This window comes from Euprymna scolopes, chromosome 28 (genome assembly GCF_053919585.1).
Source record: "Euprymna scolopes isolate OS-2025 chromosome 28, ASM5391958v1, whole genome shotgun sequence".
NCBI lineage: Eukaryota > Metazoa > Mollusca > Cephalopoda > Sepiida > Sepiolidae > Euprymna > Euprymna scolopes.
The window spans coordinates 83112678-83132266 of NC_136509.1; the positions used below are offsets into that span (position 1 = coordinate 83112678).

The 19589-nt window shown below is 31.8% G+C and overlaps 1 protein-coding gene across 50 annotated transcripts in view; it reads left to right on the forward strand.

The window, feature by feature from the left end:
• Positions 1–19589, forward strand: part of LOC145249698 (uncharacterized) — a 369665-nt gene that overhangs the window by 312010 nt on the left and 38066 nt on the right. For all 50 annotated transcript variants that reach the window (XM_080111510.1, XM_080111534.1, XM_080111516.1 and 47 more), the window contains 3 exons: positions 1484–1546; positions 3991–4155; positions 4946–5008. In XM_080111510.1, coding sequence (XP_079967636.1) covers positions 1484–1546; positions 3991–4155; positions 4946–5008 — 291 coding nt within the window. The remainder of the gene's footprint in view (positions 1–1483; positions 1547–3990; positions 4156–4945; positions 5009–19589) is intronic.

The window sequence follows — 19589 nt, forward strand, 5'->3', positions numbered from 1 at the left end:
GAATCTGTAGATGTATTTAAAAGAAATGAAAATAAAAACATGTACAGGGTATCTTCAGTAAGTTTTGGGCACTTTTCTTGATTAGTACACACATGAAACTTTAGTCTTCTTCGAAGTAATCTCCTCCGGCTGCAGTGTATTTTTTTGTACCATTCCAACAACTTCTGGAAGGCCCAGTGTACTCCTTCTCGTGTGAGCGTCTCTTTCATCTCAATTGTTTCATAATGACAGCCTCTAAGATTTTCCTTGAGCTTGTGGAATAACCAAAAGTCACAGGGAGCAAGGTCTGGACTATATGGAGGGTGAGAAACTTTTTTGATGCTCATCTTGGTCAAATAGTCTGTGACAAGGATGGAGCACCATTGGAACAAACTTTGTGCAAATCTTCTGCATCTTCAGTTCCTCATAAATAATTGTGTACAGTTCCCACACTGACACCAATCTGTGCACTTATTGTCTCTAAAGACACATGATGGTCTTTATCCATGAAATTCTTTATTTGGCCAATCAATTCTGGTGTTCTGACTTCCTTACTCCTTCCACACATCTCATCATCCCTCACAGACTCCCTGCCTTTCTTGAATCTCTTATACCACTCAAAAACTGATGGTCTATTCATGCAAGGTGGTCTAAAAACAATATGAAGCATTCCAATACGTTTCTGTGGCATTTTTTCCAAGTTTAAAACATAATTTTGTTGTGTACCATGCTTCTGAAATGTCCTCACGTCCAAATTGCATTTTTGAAATTCACCAGCTGCGACAATCAAGCTTTAGTAGGTTGTATTCCAATTCCTGCTGTAGCTGTTCATTTGAACCTGAAATCATAAAAATTTTATTTAGTTTTTCTTTTGTGAAAATGTTAAAATAAATGTGGCAATGGTTTTGAATTTAAAAAAAATTAACTTGGTTCTTGTCCAGAAGAAGTCAACCAAATAAAAAAAAAAAAAATACAGAAAAATCTTTGATGCATATACCTGCTATCGAACTGAGATGTTATATCCCAAAAATCATGTAAATTGTTCAAGAAACTTTATTTTTAACTAAGAAAATCAAAGTATGAGTAAGCAAAAGGACTGTCATGAATAAAAAATATGGACAGATAACTCTACAATAATTCAAACTTGCAAAGTCAGCCTTGTAATGCTAATGATTTCACATTAATCGTTTTATATCATTTAAAAATGATTGTATTTATATAAAAAAAAAAACTTTATAAAATTACATAATTTTTGGAATATGACATTTTTGTTCCATGATGGGTACATAGATCATAAGGATTTTTTTGTATTTTGTTGTTGTTGTTGTTGTTGTTGTTTTATTTAGGTTGAATTGTGGATCTGCACCTTAAACTTTAGTTGTATCTGTTTTCATCTAAAATTTTGAACATACCTAACACACACACACACACAATTTTTTTTTCTTTTTGGTGGGTTTGTTGGCTTTCATTTGTTTCTGACATTGAACATTTGCTTCTTTTAAAGTTCAACTGAAAGAGTCTCAAAGACAAACAGATTGCAGTAGTAACTTAAACACACATTTAGTAGGTGAGTACCTTTTATTCCCTTCCAGCTGCTTTTGAAATAAGTGCTTATCCAGAATTAACTCTACATTAATATTTTTATATTAAAAAAAAAAAAAAAAGAAGCAAAATTTAAATAAAGAAAAATTTGTATGATGTATGTAGCCGTGACAGAAAGAAAATATTCTATTCCAAAAATGACGTAAATTGATCAAACAATTTTATGTTTAAGAAAAGAAAAAAAATTAAAAAATCAAATTTTATGCAAATCGAGGAGTAACTGTCTTGCAACACCATTTTGAAAAGTTTCAAGAAACAAGGGAGATAACTCAACATAATACAAACTTGCAAGATTTTTGTAATGCCTACAAATTCCCATTAATCACTTATAAATTATTTCATTTCTTAAAAAGAAAACTACTTGATCAGTTTAATTGGTTTTTGGAATATGATATTTTCTTTCTATCATGGGTACGTACATCATATAACTTTTACTTTATTTATTTATTTATTTTTTTTTTAATATAGGTGACCTTCTGAACAAGCACCCTAAACAGAAATAAATACAAATATTTATGGAATAACAAGTTTGTCAATTATTGTTTTGTTCCTTGTATAACTTATTTATGTAATTTAAAAACAAATTTTACTTTTCATCCTACTTAGAGGAGGTCACCCAAATTGAATTGTCCATAAAATTCAAAATCCTTTTTGCACTTCAACCATATTTACAATAAATAAACCACTCTATCACTGACTTGTCCACCATGTTGCAGTTGTGAATATCCAACAGTCTTCATTTTGTCCTTATTCAGTGATATGCCCAAAATGCAGCAGCAGCATAGGTGGCTTGAATCAGCTTCCTCCAAAGTAGGAAATGTAATAGGAATATGAAATTCACAAGTGGTCCCTAGTCAATCAAGGGAGATAACCATGTTATGTTTTTGTAGTTCTTGCAGGGAGGTGTTGATGTCTTCCAACATACAGTGTCTAGTATTCCGATATGGTCACCCATCTTGTATTGACCAGGCACAGCATTGATTATCTTTGGTGATCTAACTGGAACCGGTGTGTCACTTTGACTGTGCCATATATATATATATATATATATATATATATATATATATATATATACTCCAAATGTGCATCCTTGCATTGCAAATATATCTGGATATGACTGAGGAATAGTTTGGAGATTGTTTCGAAATAACCCGACAGAGAGTGAGGGGCTAAGTTTCAGTGAGTGTGAAACATGTTTAGGATTACAATAAAATCCTGATAAAACGATCTCCAAAGTGTCCCTCCATATCATTGCATAACAATAAATTAAAGACTGTTGAAAATTCATAAGTGAAACAGGGCAAATAAATTAAGCATGGAGTGAAGTCTATGGTGCTTATACAGTATAGAGCGCATACGAAAATTACATTCCAAGTAAAAATTCTTCAATATATTCGTGTATCAAGCAAAGAATAACTAATATCTTCACCAAAAGTGATGAAAAATTATTGAGTAGAATTTTTTTAAAAAATAAAAATTAGTTTGGTGCTTCCATATTATACAAATGAAAAAATATTAAATTTCATGTGAAGCAAGTGGTACCTACGTAATTGTCAGGTCCCAAGTAGTAATATATCTAAAAATTATGAAAAACGATGAGGTAGAAAAATAGTTATTCATGAAAAACAGTTCTGATAAGGTTACATGCTTGGTCGGACATATTGGGTCACAGGACACAAGCGAAAGTTGAAACACAATTTGTAGCAAACAAAATTTATTCACAAAACAAAAATAAACATAACATACATACATAATTTGTGAATTTTTTAAAAATAACTTTTTTTTTTTTTTTTTTTTACTGTTCATTCAATCCCCTCAAGTCTGTTTCAAAATTTTTCGAAATTACTTTTCCAAGAAATTAAAAACTAAATTGCCTCCCGTGAACACTCCAATTCAAATCGATAGATTTTGAAACCACCTTGCTAGATTTTACAGGTTTTTCCATGAATAATTATTTTTCTACCTTATCGCATTTTGTAATTTTTAGATATTTTACTATTTGAGACCTGACAAGTTAGGCACCATTTGTTTCATTTGAAATTCAATATTTTTTTTTCATTTATAGTTTTTATATTTTGATGATTTGCCAGTCATTATTACTTGATTAAATGACAGACTGACTTATCACCCCTTGCTTTTCAGTATCACATCGGCAAAATACGAAAACTAATTTTTATTTTTAATTAAATTTTGCTTGATATTAAAGAATTTTTATTTGAAATATGATTCTCATGTGTCCTACACTGTATAAACGTTGACTATTTTTACCAACTATGTTTGGATTGCATAAAATATGAATTTTATCAAATGATTTCACGGATGGCATTTATTTTAGAGTCTACCTATATTTTATAAGTATGCCTTTTTTTTTTTTTTTTTTTAAATAATCTGTTAAAATTATTTTTTTAGCGGAAATTGAAGGGTTGGAGTCCGAGTGGACATTACAACGTCCGGAAAAGGTTGACCAGCAAGTAGAGAAATGCAACAATGACACTTTAAGCCATTCGCCGACCAATCAAGTTCCGAATCATGTTGATTCTGAGAAGCCTCAAGTTGATGTAGAAAACCTGAAAGGTTTGTTATCTTAATTCTTCAAATATTCTTGGTGATCGGGAGTACTTTTGGGGTCAAAAAAGTTTTTCATTTATTAAGTTCTTTCGTTATTAAAATATCTAAATAATTATAAAACTCTGTGGACCGTCCAGGTATCCTTGTGTGTTTGTAAATTTTGGTTTCAGTTTGGATTCTAGCTAATGGCACCAAAGTCTTTTTTTTTTACTTATAAAATCATGACTGTATATTGGGTACAATATAATGTAAAATAATCAATAGAGAATTTACTCTTATAATAAATTCGAAAACTGTATAAATTAGAATATCATTAAGTGTATTTTACTACTAAACAACACTGAGTGTCACCTAAAATGTTCGGTTCTTGTCCAGAATTCCCCTTACATTAAAAACAAAAATAAGGAAAATCTGTATGTGCCTGTGCTGAAATGAAAATATCATATTCCAAAATCCACATAAATTGAGTAGTTTTATTTTTATAAAGAAAATAAAATTTTTATGCATAATTAAATAACTGTATAGTCTGCCATTTTGAAAACAATCCAAAAAAAAAAAACAAAGGGAAATAACTCAACATAATTCAAACTTGAGAGATTTATGTTGTAATGCCTAGGAATTTCCATTAATCACTTAAAAATGATTTTCTTCAGAAAAATAACATTTTCAAATTATTTTTGTTTTGTTATAGGTATATACACATCATACAGATTTATTTATTTTTATTTTTTTATAAATGGAAGAATTCTGGACAAGAACAAAAATTTTTTACAAAAATTTATTATTCTCTTTCTAGAACAACTAAGGAAAGCTGAATCAACAACGAAGGATGTTAAACAGCAAATTTTGGATTTACGTGGTACGTGTTATTATTGTATAATCAGCTGTCTTTATTTTTTACATATGTGTATATATATACAATTGACAGTAGGTATATATTTAGATTTTCTTTGTAGTTTTAATCATAGAAATTTAGAAATGCTTGATACTAGTTTAGTGTAAAATCGCGCATGCCCTAACCCTCCACTATTTTTGAAAATGCAAAATTAATTCTTTTTTTTAAATTTAAAAAAGAAAAAAAGAAAACTGGTAAGTATTAATTTCATGTGTTGGATAAATATATAAAATAATATATATATATATATATATATATATATATATATATATATATATATAAAATAATATATATATATATATATATTAGTGTTGGGATGGTTAATTGGAATCAGGAATCAGAAAAATCAAAACATTTGGCGTATCGGAATCGGAAAAAAAAAACTGTGCCTATGTTCTGATGCTAAAAATGATTCTTTTGTCTTTTTTATGGGATTTTGTTTAAAACAAAATCTTCCACTGTTGGTAGAATGTTAAAATCGTAAATATTTATTGTTTTTAAATTATCAGTAGAAGTACAATCCAGAGATCATCCCCCACAAGTGTATTTTTATGCTTGGGGAAATATTAGCATATTTAACCTGTTTTTATGGTAAAAGAGGAAAAATAACAACTCTAGTTAAATGTTTGGAGATTTCTAAACAATTGGAATCAGTAATTGTATAAGAATTAAGGAATTTAGTATGGAATCGGTAATTGTATTGGCATCAGCAAAAGTATTGAAATCATCTCATCACTAATATATATATATATATATATATATATATATATATGGTGATTTGTAAGTAACTCCCTATTCTAAAATAACTATAATTAGATGAAGTTTAGCTAATTATCAGTGCTAGGGATAATATTGAAAATTTCCGTTTCATGCAAGATAGTGCTCTTCCACACTTTGCTATTGTTCGTGAATAGCTGAATGCCCAATTTCCGGGAAAATGTATGGGTCATCGTGGTTCACACGAATGGTCAACCAGAAGTCCTGACTCAACACCCTGTGAATTTTTTCTTTGGGGTTTGTTGAACAAACAAGTCTACTCAACCAAACTAAGAAATCTGGAAGAACTTAAAGGGAGAATATGTCAAGATATTAGTTCCATCCTGCAAGAGTTTCTCATCAAATCAGTTGATGTGATTCATGTTCGACTTGAAAATCTGGTGGCGAATGGTGGTGGCCATATTGAATTTTAAATAAAACTCCATGTAATATACTTTCTTCTAATATTCAATAATTGGAGAAATTATACTTAAAAAATATATTATAATTATTTTAGAGTAGGGAATTACTTTTGGATCACCCTCTGTGTGTGTGTGTGTGTGTGTGTGTGTGTGTGTGTGTGTGTGTGTGCATATATATATTTGTAGTCATTGACATACAGTCCTGTTTCGTTGTATCACAACTCATCAGTGCCGCTAGACTAGCATCTCTCCCAAGCCAAAGATTGAACCTAGAACCGTCGTGTTGACAGTCGGCAGTTCTCCCAGTCGACCATGGAATCAACGCCTGTAAATAGCTCGTCGGAATGTCTATTTAAATAGACACCCGCCACCACTTTTATAGTGCTCAAATCGTCTGTTCGTAAAGAAACAAACAACGAGCTTCGCATTTTCAGCCAATTAAGTAGCGGGTGAGATTATTTACGACAGTGCCCTATCTAAAGAGGGAGGCTTAAAATATGTGTGTGTGTGTGTTGGGATGATTTGGGAGTTTGGAATCAGAATCAGAAAATTTTGTGTCTATTTTCAATTTCAAAGAGGATTCTTTTCAAAGGAAAATCTTCCACTGCTGGTGATATTGATAAAATAATAAATATTTATGGATTTTAAATTATCAGTACGATTAAAAATCTGTAAGTCGTCGGCCACAAGTGTATTTTTAGGCATGAGAAAATGTTTGCACATTTAACAGGTGTTTTTTTTTTTTTTTTTTTTTTTTTTTTTTTTTAACTGTACTCGATACAAATAACTCTATAGTTAAATATTTAGAGATTTTTTAAAGAATCCGAATTGGTAATTGTATTGGAATCAGAAATTTGGTACGGAATCTGTAATTTTATTGGAATTGGGGAAAATATTGCAATATATATCACTAATATATATATATATATATATACACACACACACAGAGCCAAAAAAGAACATCTGAAAATGTACTCACACTTCAAATGACCTTTATTTATGGATGTAATGAAGTGGAGTAGTACAGAAAACAAATGTAATTGCAAATGTTCAAATTGATGACCATTATTGTCCAGACAATGCTGATAATAGTTAAAGTGTGATTACATTTTTTTTTTTTTATTTTTTTTTTTTAATTTATTTTTTTTTTTTAATTTTAAACAAAAATTTTTTTTTTTAATTTTTTTTTTTTTAATACACCCTGTGTGTGTGTGTTTAAGATAGCTATTGGACTTCATATATCCTTTGTATCCAATGTTTTTTTGTTTTTCCTCCCTTTGTATCTTGGCTCCTTGCAGAGATGGGTTTATAATTTTTCTGTCCTGGTTAAATCCTTACACACTACCTTTTTTTTTATTTTTTTATTTTATTTTATTTTTTTTTTTGCATGCCTCATATTTCAAATTGATTTTCTTCGTTCTTTTTAATAATGAACCAAGCACAATATTTTTCTGACCTAGAATATTTTAATTTTATTTATGAAATTGGTTTTTAAGTTTGTTTTTAATATCTATGATTACTTTCACTCGGAACGTGGCATATTCAAATCACGTAGGATTTGTTTCCAAATTTTTGGCATAAGGCTTGATAATTTGGCATTCCACAGATTATGGTTTTTATCTTTAGTGCTATTTTTGACATTTCAGCTAATGTAACCTCTAACCTTCAGGTGTCTTTTGTCGAACTCGGGTAATCTTTCTATTGAACCCAGGAATCTTTCTGTCAAACTTTTTTTTTTTTACATAGGAGTCACCACTTATCAAGGCCCAGCGGCCACTCGAGGATAAGGGTTAAAGAGTGTACAGTATCAGAATCATAGTAATCGTTAGTAGTGGAAATTCGGTAAATTTGTTAACTTAAGTGGAATGGCTCATCAAGAACTTGTTTACATTGGACTTGAAGACGGCCATATTGTAGTCAGCTGGAAAGTAGGCAAACGGAAGACAGTTCCACAGGCGTGCCATACTGAGAAAGAAACTGTTTATGGAATCTATGTTTAGGCTTAGGCACAGATAAAGAGTAGGGGAAATTATTGATAATGTTTTCAGCTAGACAAGTGTTTTTCGTCAAATTTTGGCGAGAGGAACCATAGATTGGAGTTCAGACGAGCACTTGCCATGAAAATAACGATGAAGTAGAGACAAGTTCGCAACATCTCTTCTATGAGAAAGAGGTTGCAGGGAAGAGAAAAGGACATCTCCTACAACGCAACAAAGTTTATTTTGAACTCTATCAATGCAGGACAAGGTTTTCCTAGCAGCTCCTGCCCAGATGTGGCAACAGTACTCCATCCTTGAACGTACCTGGCTCCTATATAGGTAGAGAATCGCATCAGCAGTGAAATATCTACTGTATTGATAGAAGGATCTCACCATTTTTCCAGCAATCTTGGCAACAGATTTGATGTACGTGTTTTATTTCAAATCGGGAGTAAAGGTCAAACCCAGAAGCTTGTCAAAACATGAAACCTCCCCAAGACGAGAGCTATTCATTTCAGTTGATGCCATATGGGGATCAGAGCATTGATGATGTAAAGATAGAAGCTTGGTTTTAGATGCATTAAAAGTAACCAGCTACCTCTTCCCCGATTGTACCACGTGCTTGAGATCAGAAAGAGAGAATCAGAGAGAACTTTGTCCCTTTTTTTTTCATTTTTCTTAAACTTTTTCTTCTAGGGGATGGGACATCTAACCAGATGTCTGACATTTACCCCTATTTTAGTGAGTCCAACCAAGAGATCTTTTCAGGATTCTAGCCGTCCCTTTCAGTGCAATCGTTTGTATTTCACTTGCACTTGGTTCACTGGGTATGCTTGCTATGTACTTTTTAGTTGTCATTTATGGCCATTGATGTGCTACAGGAATCTTTCTGTTGAACTTGGGAATCTGTACAGACCCGTCCCAAAGTGAATAAAGTAGTAAATTCCACTCTTTTGGCAGTTGAAGGTTTGAAGGTTCAATTCCTCAGTGGGGGTAACACCAACACTAAAAAAAGAATACAATTGCGAATTACATAGGACGTCTACCTAGTTATGGCTGATGGAACAAGAACATGTTACCCCCGTGGATTAAATAAAGGGTTTTGTTTGAAATTCCATACATACAAGATACACCTGAAAAAGGTCAGAGGTTACATTGACCGAAACGTGAAAATAACTCTTGAGATGAGAATAGTAGTTTGAATAATCGAAATAATACGAAAAACAAATTTATTCGCCAAAAAAAAAAATAGCAAAATGCAACAAGCCACGTAAAAGTACATTTAGAAAATGTGCGCTTCCGTATAACATCTGAATGTTTGTCCAATGTGATTTTAAACTGGGTATGCATCGTCATCGTCACTACCTCCTCTTGTAAGTGGTGCCATGAAGCAGAAACACTCGCAGAAAATGCTGCCTGTCATCTATTGAGCCAAAACCCTTATTATTGCCTTAGGTGGTTGCTAAGGGGCTACTATGATGGGGACCAGATTTATTGGAGGAGAAGGGTGAGCAGCAAGATATTTATCCACATTACATTTAAATTTTTGTATGTTAGTATGGACTGGAGAGCAGAGGGAATTCTAAAGGTAAACGGTTCAAGAAAAATTATTAGAGTAGAAAAACCCTTGACGTGTATAAGCTTCTACAGTGAAGGGGGGGGTGGAGATTTCGTTGTTAGTCAAGTGGATCAAATATTTTCATTTAGTAGGTTAGGGTACGATTGCAGTAAATTGATCAGAACTAATTTTGTGGAAGTACTTGTAAAAAAAAAAGCGCAGGGTGTAACACAGGTGATGTGACGGACTGGAGTTTGGCAAACAGTATAAGATCTGTTATGTTCGTCTGATTTTCTTTATATTTTGATGCATGTTGCACCTTATGTTGTTTTTTTTTGGGGGGGGGGTATATAACACCAAAGCAAATTAGAAAGAAAGAAAAAAAAAAAAAAAAAAAAAAAAAAAAACTGAAATATTTCCAGATATTATATGTGAAAATTTCCAATCATAGGAGTGTTTTTACTGACTTTGCAGTGAAGGTTTTATGGAAATTTCCAGAAACTTTGAAATGATTTTGTCTGAATTGACAAAAAGGCATATTTTCAGATTTGGGTTAATTGGCTATGGAACAAGCTACCAGCAGACGTCCAAACATTTCAAGTTAGCACTCAATACATCATGGCAGTTGAACTTTGGATTTCTGTACCCCCACCCCCCCTTCACCACCCCATCTTTCATATTTGTTTTACATGGCTTTAATTCTGTTCCAATATTTTGAAAATTCATATTCTCTAGATTTGCATCGAGTTTGGCACCAATTCCGCAAGATTCTCTGCATTTCAAGATGGTGGAAATTTTTGACATTTTCTATAATCAGAATGGTGTAATAGATTTTGATCAAAATTAGAATAAGGATTCTAAACATGAGGTTTAATATAATCTTTAGGTTAATCTTGGATATAAAAGTGCTACAAAACTGTTAGGAATTGATGTTTATATTTATTTTGAAAATGCTAAATTATGACAAGATAAAATGATACTCAAAAAATGTTTTGCTTTGTTCATTTTGTCAAATTGTGAAATCCAGTTAACAGTTGCACCAACGATAAAACATAAGAAAAAAATGATCGAAAAAATGTTTTAGAATATTCACCTTAGACTCATGTCATTTAAATTAAGATGATTTCTTTCCAATTTACCAAAAGTTTTCTTTTTTCTGTCTCTCTCTCTTCCTTTCTCTCTTTTTGTCCATCTTTCTCTGCCTTCATCACTCTCTCTTTTTCTCCATCTCTACCTTTTTCTGTTTGTCTCTCCATATCTCTCTCTCTCTCTCTCCATATCTCTCTCTCCATATTTCTCTCTCTCTCTCTCATATATATATATATATATCACCATCTTTCTTTCTCTGTCTATCCAGTTTTGATTTTAAACAAATCCTTTCGTTGAATTTCTTTCTTCCCAGAATGGACTTTCGAATTCCTCTTCTCTCAAGGAATTTTCCTTGAACCTCCAGACACGTGACTGACCGTGGCCCCTTGTTCAAAACTTTTTTTTTAATTTACCCTACACCGCATAGGAATAAGTTTCACTTAAAAAAAAAAAAGAAAAAATGCCTATCATTTGTTTACTTTTCTTTCGACCCTGAACCCCTTCCCCTTACCACAATCACTTTTTTCACCTCCATGCTGATCACCTTTCCCATTCTCATAGATCGTCAGTGTTGTCATCGTTGCTTTTACAATTCATCTTTCAACAAAAAATTATTTTCCCTTATATTGAAGAATTTTATGAAATAATGGATACAAAACTTGATTGAATTTGTGTAAACTCATGAAATTTGTTTGAGTAGTATCTATATAAAATTCTGTTCGTTTTTTCTTTTTTAGTTAGTCCATATTTTATGCTTTGAAAAAGGTCAAATACAGTTTTTGCTTCAAAAATTATATTTGGTCTTTTTCAAAGCTAAACTGCTTTTAAAAAAAAAAAAAAAAAAAAAGGGCCAAATTTCATGGATTTGGCTTTTTTTTTTTTTTTTAAGTTTGACCTTCAAAAATTTTATTTGGTCTTTTTCAAAGCGTTACGTATGGACTAAATAAGGAAGAAACATGCAGAATATTATATAGATTTTATCAATTTAACTGATAATTGCCGTGAGTGATTCCAGATGGAATGGAAGGAAAATTTCAATACCGGCTTTAGATTTTGTGTAAAATTTAGGATTAGGTTAGCGATATTTCATTCTTCTAACTGCTAACACACTAATTTCTATAGCACAAACATTGACATCTATCAATATAAGTTATGGAGATATATATAAAATATATATTGCCATATATTTTCATAACTAACTAGTTCTACTCATTTATTGAGCCCTGTTTAAGATCGATAGATAAAATATCTGGTAACACTAGACAAGAATGAGTGACCTCCCTTTAATGTGACATCATTTTCAAATATCATTAAACTAATATACGATCCATTTTTGTAATGGTGTGAGAAAGGAACTTGTAATTTTGATGTGCAGCAGTTCTTCATCGAAGAAAGAAGTCAGTGAAACGTTATGCGAAAAAGGGGAACATTCGAAAGAAACAGGGCAAAAAATAAGAACATTGTCTGCCGAGAGGTGCTGAATGGGAGAGTAAATTAAAGATGGTCTCTTACAATGTGAGTTTATGATTTGTATTGAACGATGCAGCACAATATTACTTTCTGAGTACTTATTAGTAGTTATTTATTTGGATCAGTTTTCAATTAAAAATAGAATCGGCAGTATTTTCATAGAAACATTAATAAAATCATATTTGCTGCATACAAATATAAGCACATATCTACATTTATTCATAGTCTATGTATTTTACTTATTATAATAGATAAAATTGTTATCTATGGACACATGTTTTGTCATTAACTATTTTATCTATTGATATAATAATGAAGTACTATATATATATATATATGTGTGTGTGGCATCCGTCAGTCGAAACGACTATGGATCAGCGCCGTATTAAGATGTTGCCTGTATGCATCCTTTTGTGTGACTGTAGAGACCAATTCTTGATTTGCATAGTCTGCCACAGCCTTGACATACGAAGGTTGTTATGCAATTTGCCGCTTCGTCCGGCTGTTCCGCCTGTACACTCGCTCTTCTCCTAGCTCTCCTTGCAGCGTTTTCAACATGGAGGGCCCATCGCTGATGATAATCCCCTGGTGTATCATTTTCCTCCAGGCAGTTCTGTCAGCTGCAGAGGCTTCCCATGTATTCCTGTCCACTGAGAGAGCCTTCATGTCAAGCTTGCAGACATCCCTGTAGCGAAGATGGGGTCGCCCCCTCTTTCTTGAGCCTGAGGCAAGCTCGCCATAGAGAAGGTCTTTAGGGATGCGCCCATCATCCATCCTGCGCACATGGCCCAGTCAGCGAATATATATATATATATATATATAAAGAATAACAGTACGGTTACATTCCAAGATGCAAATATTTTTCATACAAAACAGTTCCTTCAGAATGTTAAAATTTTGATACACTTTTTTACAGATCCGTTTCGGTATGCAGAAACAAACAGTTATTATTATATTTATATCGATAACGTCTCTTTTCATACATATACTCTTCAGAAAAATTAGAAATTGTTTGCTTAGATAGAAAAAATGCATGACAATATAATGGCTGCAAGAAAAAAAGTTTGTACAAGACTCAACATCGTGTCTTTGTTCTGGCAGCTATCTTTGTTTTAATTGTCAATTTCATATTGTTTTTTTTCTTAATAAAGTAATAAAAAAGGGAGGAAGATGCAAATTTATCCATAAAGTCATTGATTCGGTTCCACTTCTGAGCTGGAAAAAGTGATGAGGCAGCAAATTCAAAACCTGGCTCTGAATAGTAAAGCTAGATTCAGAAGTGATCACTGGTTTATAGATGTGCAGTGGAACTGAGATTAGCGCTCATTCGTTTCAACATTGTCAAATGTACTGCCTTCATTTAGTTGTAATAATTCCATTGGGAGGAACCAGCTCAGCCGATTCAAGGTAGAATGCTGCCACATTAACATGAAAAAAAAAATGTCTTCACTCATTCTGATCATCTTGAGTGATTTGACTTGACATTCACCCAGGATGGATTGAGCCGACTTCTTCCATAAAATGAATGCAGATCATACACAAGAGTATGTAGCAGTCAAGATAGTGATGGGCAGCCAGTTCAGGGATCAGCAGCAAATACTGCTAACAAACCTTACACAGGATATACAATATATATATATATATATATATATATATATATGGAGAGAGAGAAAGAAAGAGACATAGACTAAAATATATATATGAGAGAGAGAGAGAGAAAGAAAGAGACATAGACTAAAATATATATATGAGAGAGAGAGAGAGAAAGAAAGAGACATAGACTAAAATATATATATGAGAGAGAGAGAGAGAGAAAGAAAGACATAGACTAAAATATATATATGAGAGAGAGAGAGAAAGAAAGACATAGACTAAAATATATATATAGAGAGAGAGAGAAAGGAAGACATAGATAGACTAAAAAAAAAATATATATATATATATATAAAGAGAAAGAAAGAGACATAAATAGACTAAAATAAATAAATATATATATATATATAAAGAGAAAGAAAGACACATAGACTAAAATATATATATATATATATATATATATATATATAAAGAGAAAGAAAGAGGCATCGATAGACTAAAATATATATATATATATATATATATATATATAAAGAGAAAGAAAGAGGCATCGATAGACTAAAATATATATATATATATATATATATATAAAGAGAAAGAAAGAGGCATCGATAGACTAAAATATATATATATATATATATATATATATATATATATATATATATATCTGGGCGAGTTAAAAGAATAAGATCGATTCTTTAAGAGGAAACTTATCGGGATAATACAACAAATTGATTTGGAGCTTATCTAGCATATGAAGAATAAAAATAAATACTAATGCATATAAATTTGTTTATTCAATATGGATGTTACATCAATTAGGCATGTAGGATAAGTAAATTCTTTATATCTAGATATTTCCAAGCCTAATGCTTCTCATCAGAAGAGGAGAGAAGATGATAGGTAAGATATTAGAGATGAGACGTCTAGCGATAACTACATTAGGAGCGAAATAATGGGGTGTGAGAGGAAGAGGGTGATACATGGAAACTGTGGATGAAGATTGCTGGGATTACAAAATGAAGATTGGTGGATACTGCGTTTGCCATGGTAGGATATGATATATATGTTCAATATATGTGTGTGCCAATGTGTATCTATAGTATTTGGAAGAATATAGAAGTGATTGAAGGTTTATTCTTCATATTATATATATATGCCAGCAGCATTCACTCTAGGTGGGTTGAACCGGCTTCCTCCAAAGGAGAAAGTGTCCAGAGAATATCAAATTCACATGAGTTCCCCTGTCATATGTATATCCTGTTCAGGGCAGATGACGATGTTGGGTTTTTGCAATTTTTGAAGGAAGGTGTTGATATTGTTCTACATGCAGTGTCTGGTATTCCCAAATGGTTACCCATCTAATACTGCTCAGGTTCAACATTGCATAACTTTGGTGATCTTATGAGAACTGGTATGTCAACATGATCATAATTCTGTATAATAATCAGCTGAATGATGTCACAAGAATAAAAAAAAATAACCAGAGTGACTCGTGACAGCTTTTCATATAATAAGATAAACCTATTTCATTCATTTTTCTCATTTGCATCCCCTCCCATCCTCCCTACACTTGGGTCGTATTGATATTGAGGATTGCGGTTATAGTCAGTTAACGTTTTACCTAACTTCCAGCGTGGCTGCTACCAGAAGCGGTAACAAGAAAAATCAGTTCCTTCACTTTGTTTTTCAGTATTTCCACCGTGAAGCGATTTATTGAAATAAAATACAAGAAAAGAACACTATTGAAAAGATACAATAAAAATTAGCAAAATCATACAGATAAAAATAACACAATTAGTCTTTATTTTCACTATTTATAACAAAATTAAAAAATAAGTTTTTATTTCATTTGAAATTTTATAAGAAATATGTTTATGAAATTATGAATAAATTTTTTTTTTATTTTAAAAATAAGTTTTTCATGAAAGTATGAAAATAAAATTATTGAAATCAAAATAACAAATGAAATAGTTAAATAAAAATAAAATTTCAAACATCATTAAAAAAAAAACTATTCTTTGCATAATATTCCCAAAATAGTTTTAAAAGATTTTAGAAAATGTTTTTAATAATTCTTAAAAACAATAAAAAATAATTTCAATAATTCGTAATTAAAATAACATTAAAAAAAAACCTTTTCACTGATTATTAAAAAAAAAAAAAAGAAGAAAAATGGGGAAGACTTAATAAAAAAGAGTACATGCACAGGGAAGATATAGGCATGAAAAAAAAAAAAGCAAAGGAACTGATTTGCCTTGTCACCGCTTCTGGTAGCAGCCACGCCAGAAGTTAGGAAATATGTTAGCTGACTATAATCAGGACTGCTCTTCTAGAACTATTAAATATACTTTTCAATTTTATTTTCCTAGATGTAGGCTAATATGTAAATTTGTTATAATTTGTTTTTTTTTTTTTTTTAAGTACAAAAACGAAAGAAGGAAACCAAGTTTAGCGTTGCAATCTTCTGCAATCTCTATGACTTAAATAATATAAAAAACGGTTTTGATCATAATTTTTGTTTGATTTTTAAGTTTTGAATTTTTTTAGATGAGGATTGATAATTTGTATTGTTTGAACTACTGTTCTCGTTTTTTTTTTTTTTTTGTTTTTTTTTTTAAATTACATTTTCACCCCAAACAAGGCAGGCACATTGCCACTTTGATGATGTAGGGGGCTACTATCAGGGACATAAGCTACAGGCGTACTATGTGGGGAGTTGGGCAGCAAGGTGTCTGTTCACATTACACTTGAACTTCTGCATGTCAGTACAGTTGGGGAAGCAGGAACCCGGAAGGGGATTCCAAAGTCTAGCGGTTCTGGGGAAGAAACTACTGGAGTAGAAGGCTCTCTTACATCTAGGGATCTCAACTGTGAAGGGGTGGGATTTTGTCAGGGTCATTTACGTTGAGGGGTACAAGTGCTTGCAGTTCGTCGGAGCATTCACCGTTAAAGTACTTGTAGAACAGACAGAGGGATGCTACATTTCGTCGATGGGACAGATGCTGAAGCGTAGATGACAGTTCAGGACCTATCAGGTTGGCGACTCTCTTTTGAACCTTGTCTAGGAGTGAGAGACTAGTAGCAGATGCACCAGTCCAAATATGACAACAATACTCCATACATGGGCGAATGGTAGCCTTATAGAGGTACAAGATACTTTCAGGCGTTAGTAGCTTTTTAGCACGGTAGAGAGAACCTACCTTTTTCACAGCGGTCCTGGCAATGCTCTCAATGTAATTTTTCCAACTCCTATTTCCTGTGAATGTTAGGCCGAGGAGTTTAAAAAATGTACTTTCAGATAAAGAGTCTTTGGCCATTGCTATTGGTGGTAGAGAAGGTTTCTTGTAGTTATTGAAGGAAACAAGTTTAGTCTTGGCAGCATTGAATGTGGCCATCCATTTTTGTCCTCATTCCACTAAAGATTGGAGGTCATCCTCTACTGCTTCTGCCATTTCTTTAGATATTTGTTCATTTGTTTTCCTGTCATGTCTGCTGTTATAGAGTGTGGTGTCATCAGCATATATACCCATCTCACAGACAATTTTGTCAGGGAGGTCATTTATGAATATTAGGAATAATAGAAGTCCAAGGATCGACCCCTGAGGCACTCCCGCATTTATATCATATTGTTTAGATGTACGACCGTCGAGGACAACCTGGATTTTTCTCTTATCTAAGATCTGTTATTCTTACAATGATTCAGTTGATGTCTTTTGTTGAAGTGGGAAATCAACTTGGTCGAGGGGATAGTGTTATCGAAATTTTGCATCAGTCACACAAGGATTACACGTTCCGACTTGAAGATGAGCAACATCCAACATGTCATGCATGCCAGACTCCATACACAATCAAATATATTCTTACTAAATGCAATGATTTGGCTCCTATAAGAGAAACCTTCTACAAAGTAGGTAAAATTGAGAAACTGTTAAAACAAAAATGGAAATTATGAGGGTTTTTTTGTAAAGTAGTTGATTTATATTAATAAAATATAAAGATTTAAAAATTTATGAACTCAACTTGATTTTACATTAAATGAAGTGGAAAAGGATTATCTCTTATATATATAAAAAAAAATGGTTTATCGTTTTTTTAAAAATCTTTCTTTTTTTTTTTTTTTTTTTCTCAAGGAATTCAATTTAATGACCTGAAAAAAGTTGATATGAAGTAAAACAAAACAAATCAATTTGATCATTATTTATTTATTTTTTTTTTTAATTTATTTTTTTTATTTATTATTTTTTTATTAATTTATTTTTATTTTTTTTATTTTTTTATTTATTTTTATTTATTTATTTATTTATTTTTATTTATTTATTTTTATTTTTTTATTTATTTACTTTTTTATTTATTTACTTTTTTATTTATTTATTTTTTTATTTATTTATTTATTTTACAATGTTTCAACCGATTCATATTATTTGGATTCATTGGACTACTACTCTCATTTTGAGTGTCATTTTCACAACATTCTAATCAATGTAACCGCCGACCTTCTTGCGTCTATCTTGTTGAACTTATCTAAACCATCAATCAAATTGAATATGATGAAAAAAAAAAAAAAATGAATGGACGACTGGGTTAGTAGATGTAAAGCAATTGAGGTAGCAATTATCTGAGGGCGGCCAAGAAAATCCTGGGTTGGGAAGTTAAAAGGATGGAACTGACAGAAAGAGGGATAAATAAAGCCTTGACCAGAGATAGGTTAATATGGCAGTCAGTTTTTAAAAGCTGTCTGACCCATGCAAGTATATGAAACGAATGTTAAACCAATGATGAATTACTGTTTTCGGACTACTGTTCTCATCTTGAGTGTTATTTGCACAACATTTCTTCAAGTGTACCTTGTTGAACTCTGGAATGTGCACGGAATTTCAAACAAAACCCTTTATTTAATCCATGGAATCAGCCAAGTAATCAGCAATTGTATTTTTAGTTTGATTGAACCCTCTAAACTCCAAAAGAGTGTAATTTACAACTGAATTTTTGCCAAGTATATTGTCTACTATGCACGGGTCCTTGCAGACAGTAGTTCAATTGATACGAATTATCAATTCTCATTTTAAAAATTCAGAAACAAAGTGATTTTTTTTTTTTTTTTTTTTTAAATTTATACATTGAGTTTGTACTTGAAAACTGTTTCTGTTTTTTCTCAAGTATTACTAAATGTTGGTGCAACTTACAATTTGATAGCAAATTTTTCAGGTCTCTATATTTTTCTGGATATGTATTTGTGTGTGGGTGTGTGTACAGGCAAGAAAAATGGAAAAGTGGATAAACCAAAAAATATGAAAGACAAAACTAAATTTAAAAACAAAAAGAAACATATAGACCACGAGTTGCCAACCTCTGGCCTACGGGCTGAATCGAGCCCTCAAGTGTATTTTGGATGGCCCACCACGTTATTCAGAACATGATATAAAGATAAATTTTTTTTTTTTTTTTTTTATCTCTGTAGTAAAAAAAAAAAATTATATTGTTTGAATATGCTCATTTTATAATGAATACTTGTTTTCTTTAAACGCACATAAAATTAATTTACATATTTAATAACATTGTTGTTCTCCGTTACAATGTAACCCAAAATGTTTGGCCCTCTTCCTCCTATAATCGGCATAGCTTTTTTACCCTCGCGTTCCAAAAGGTTGCCAACTCCCAATGCAGACTAGTATTTT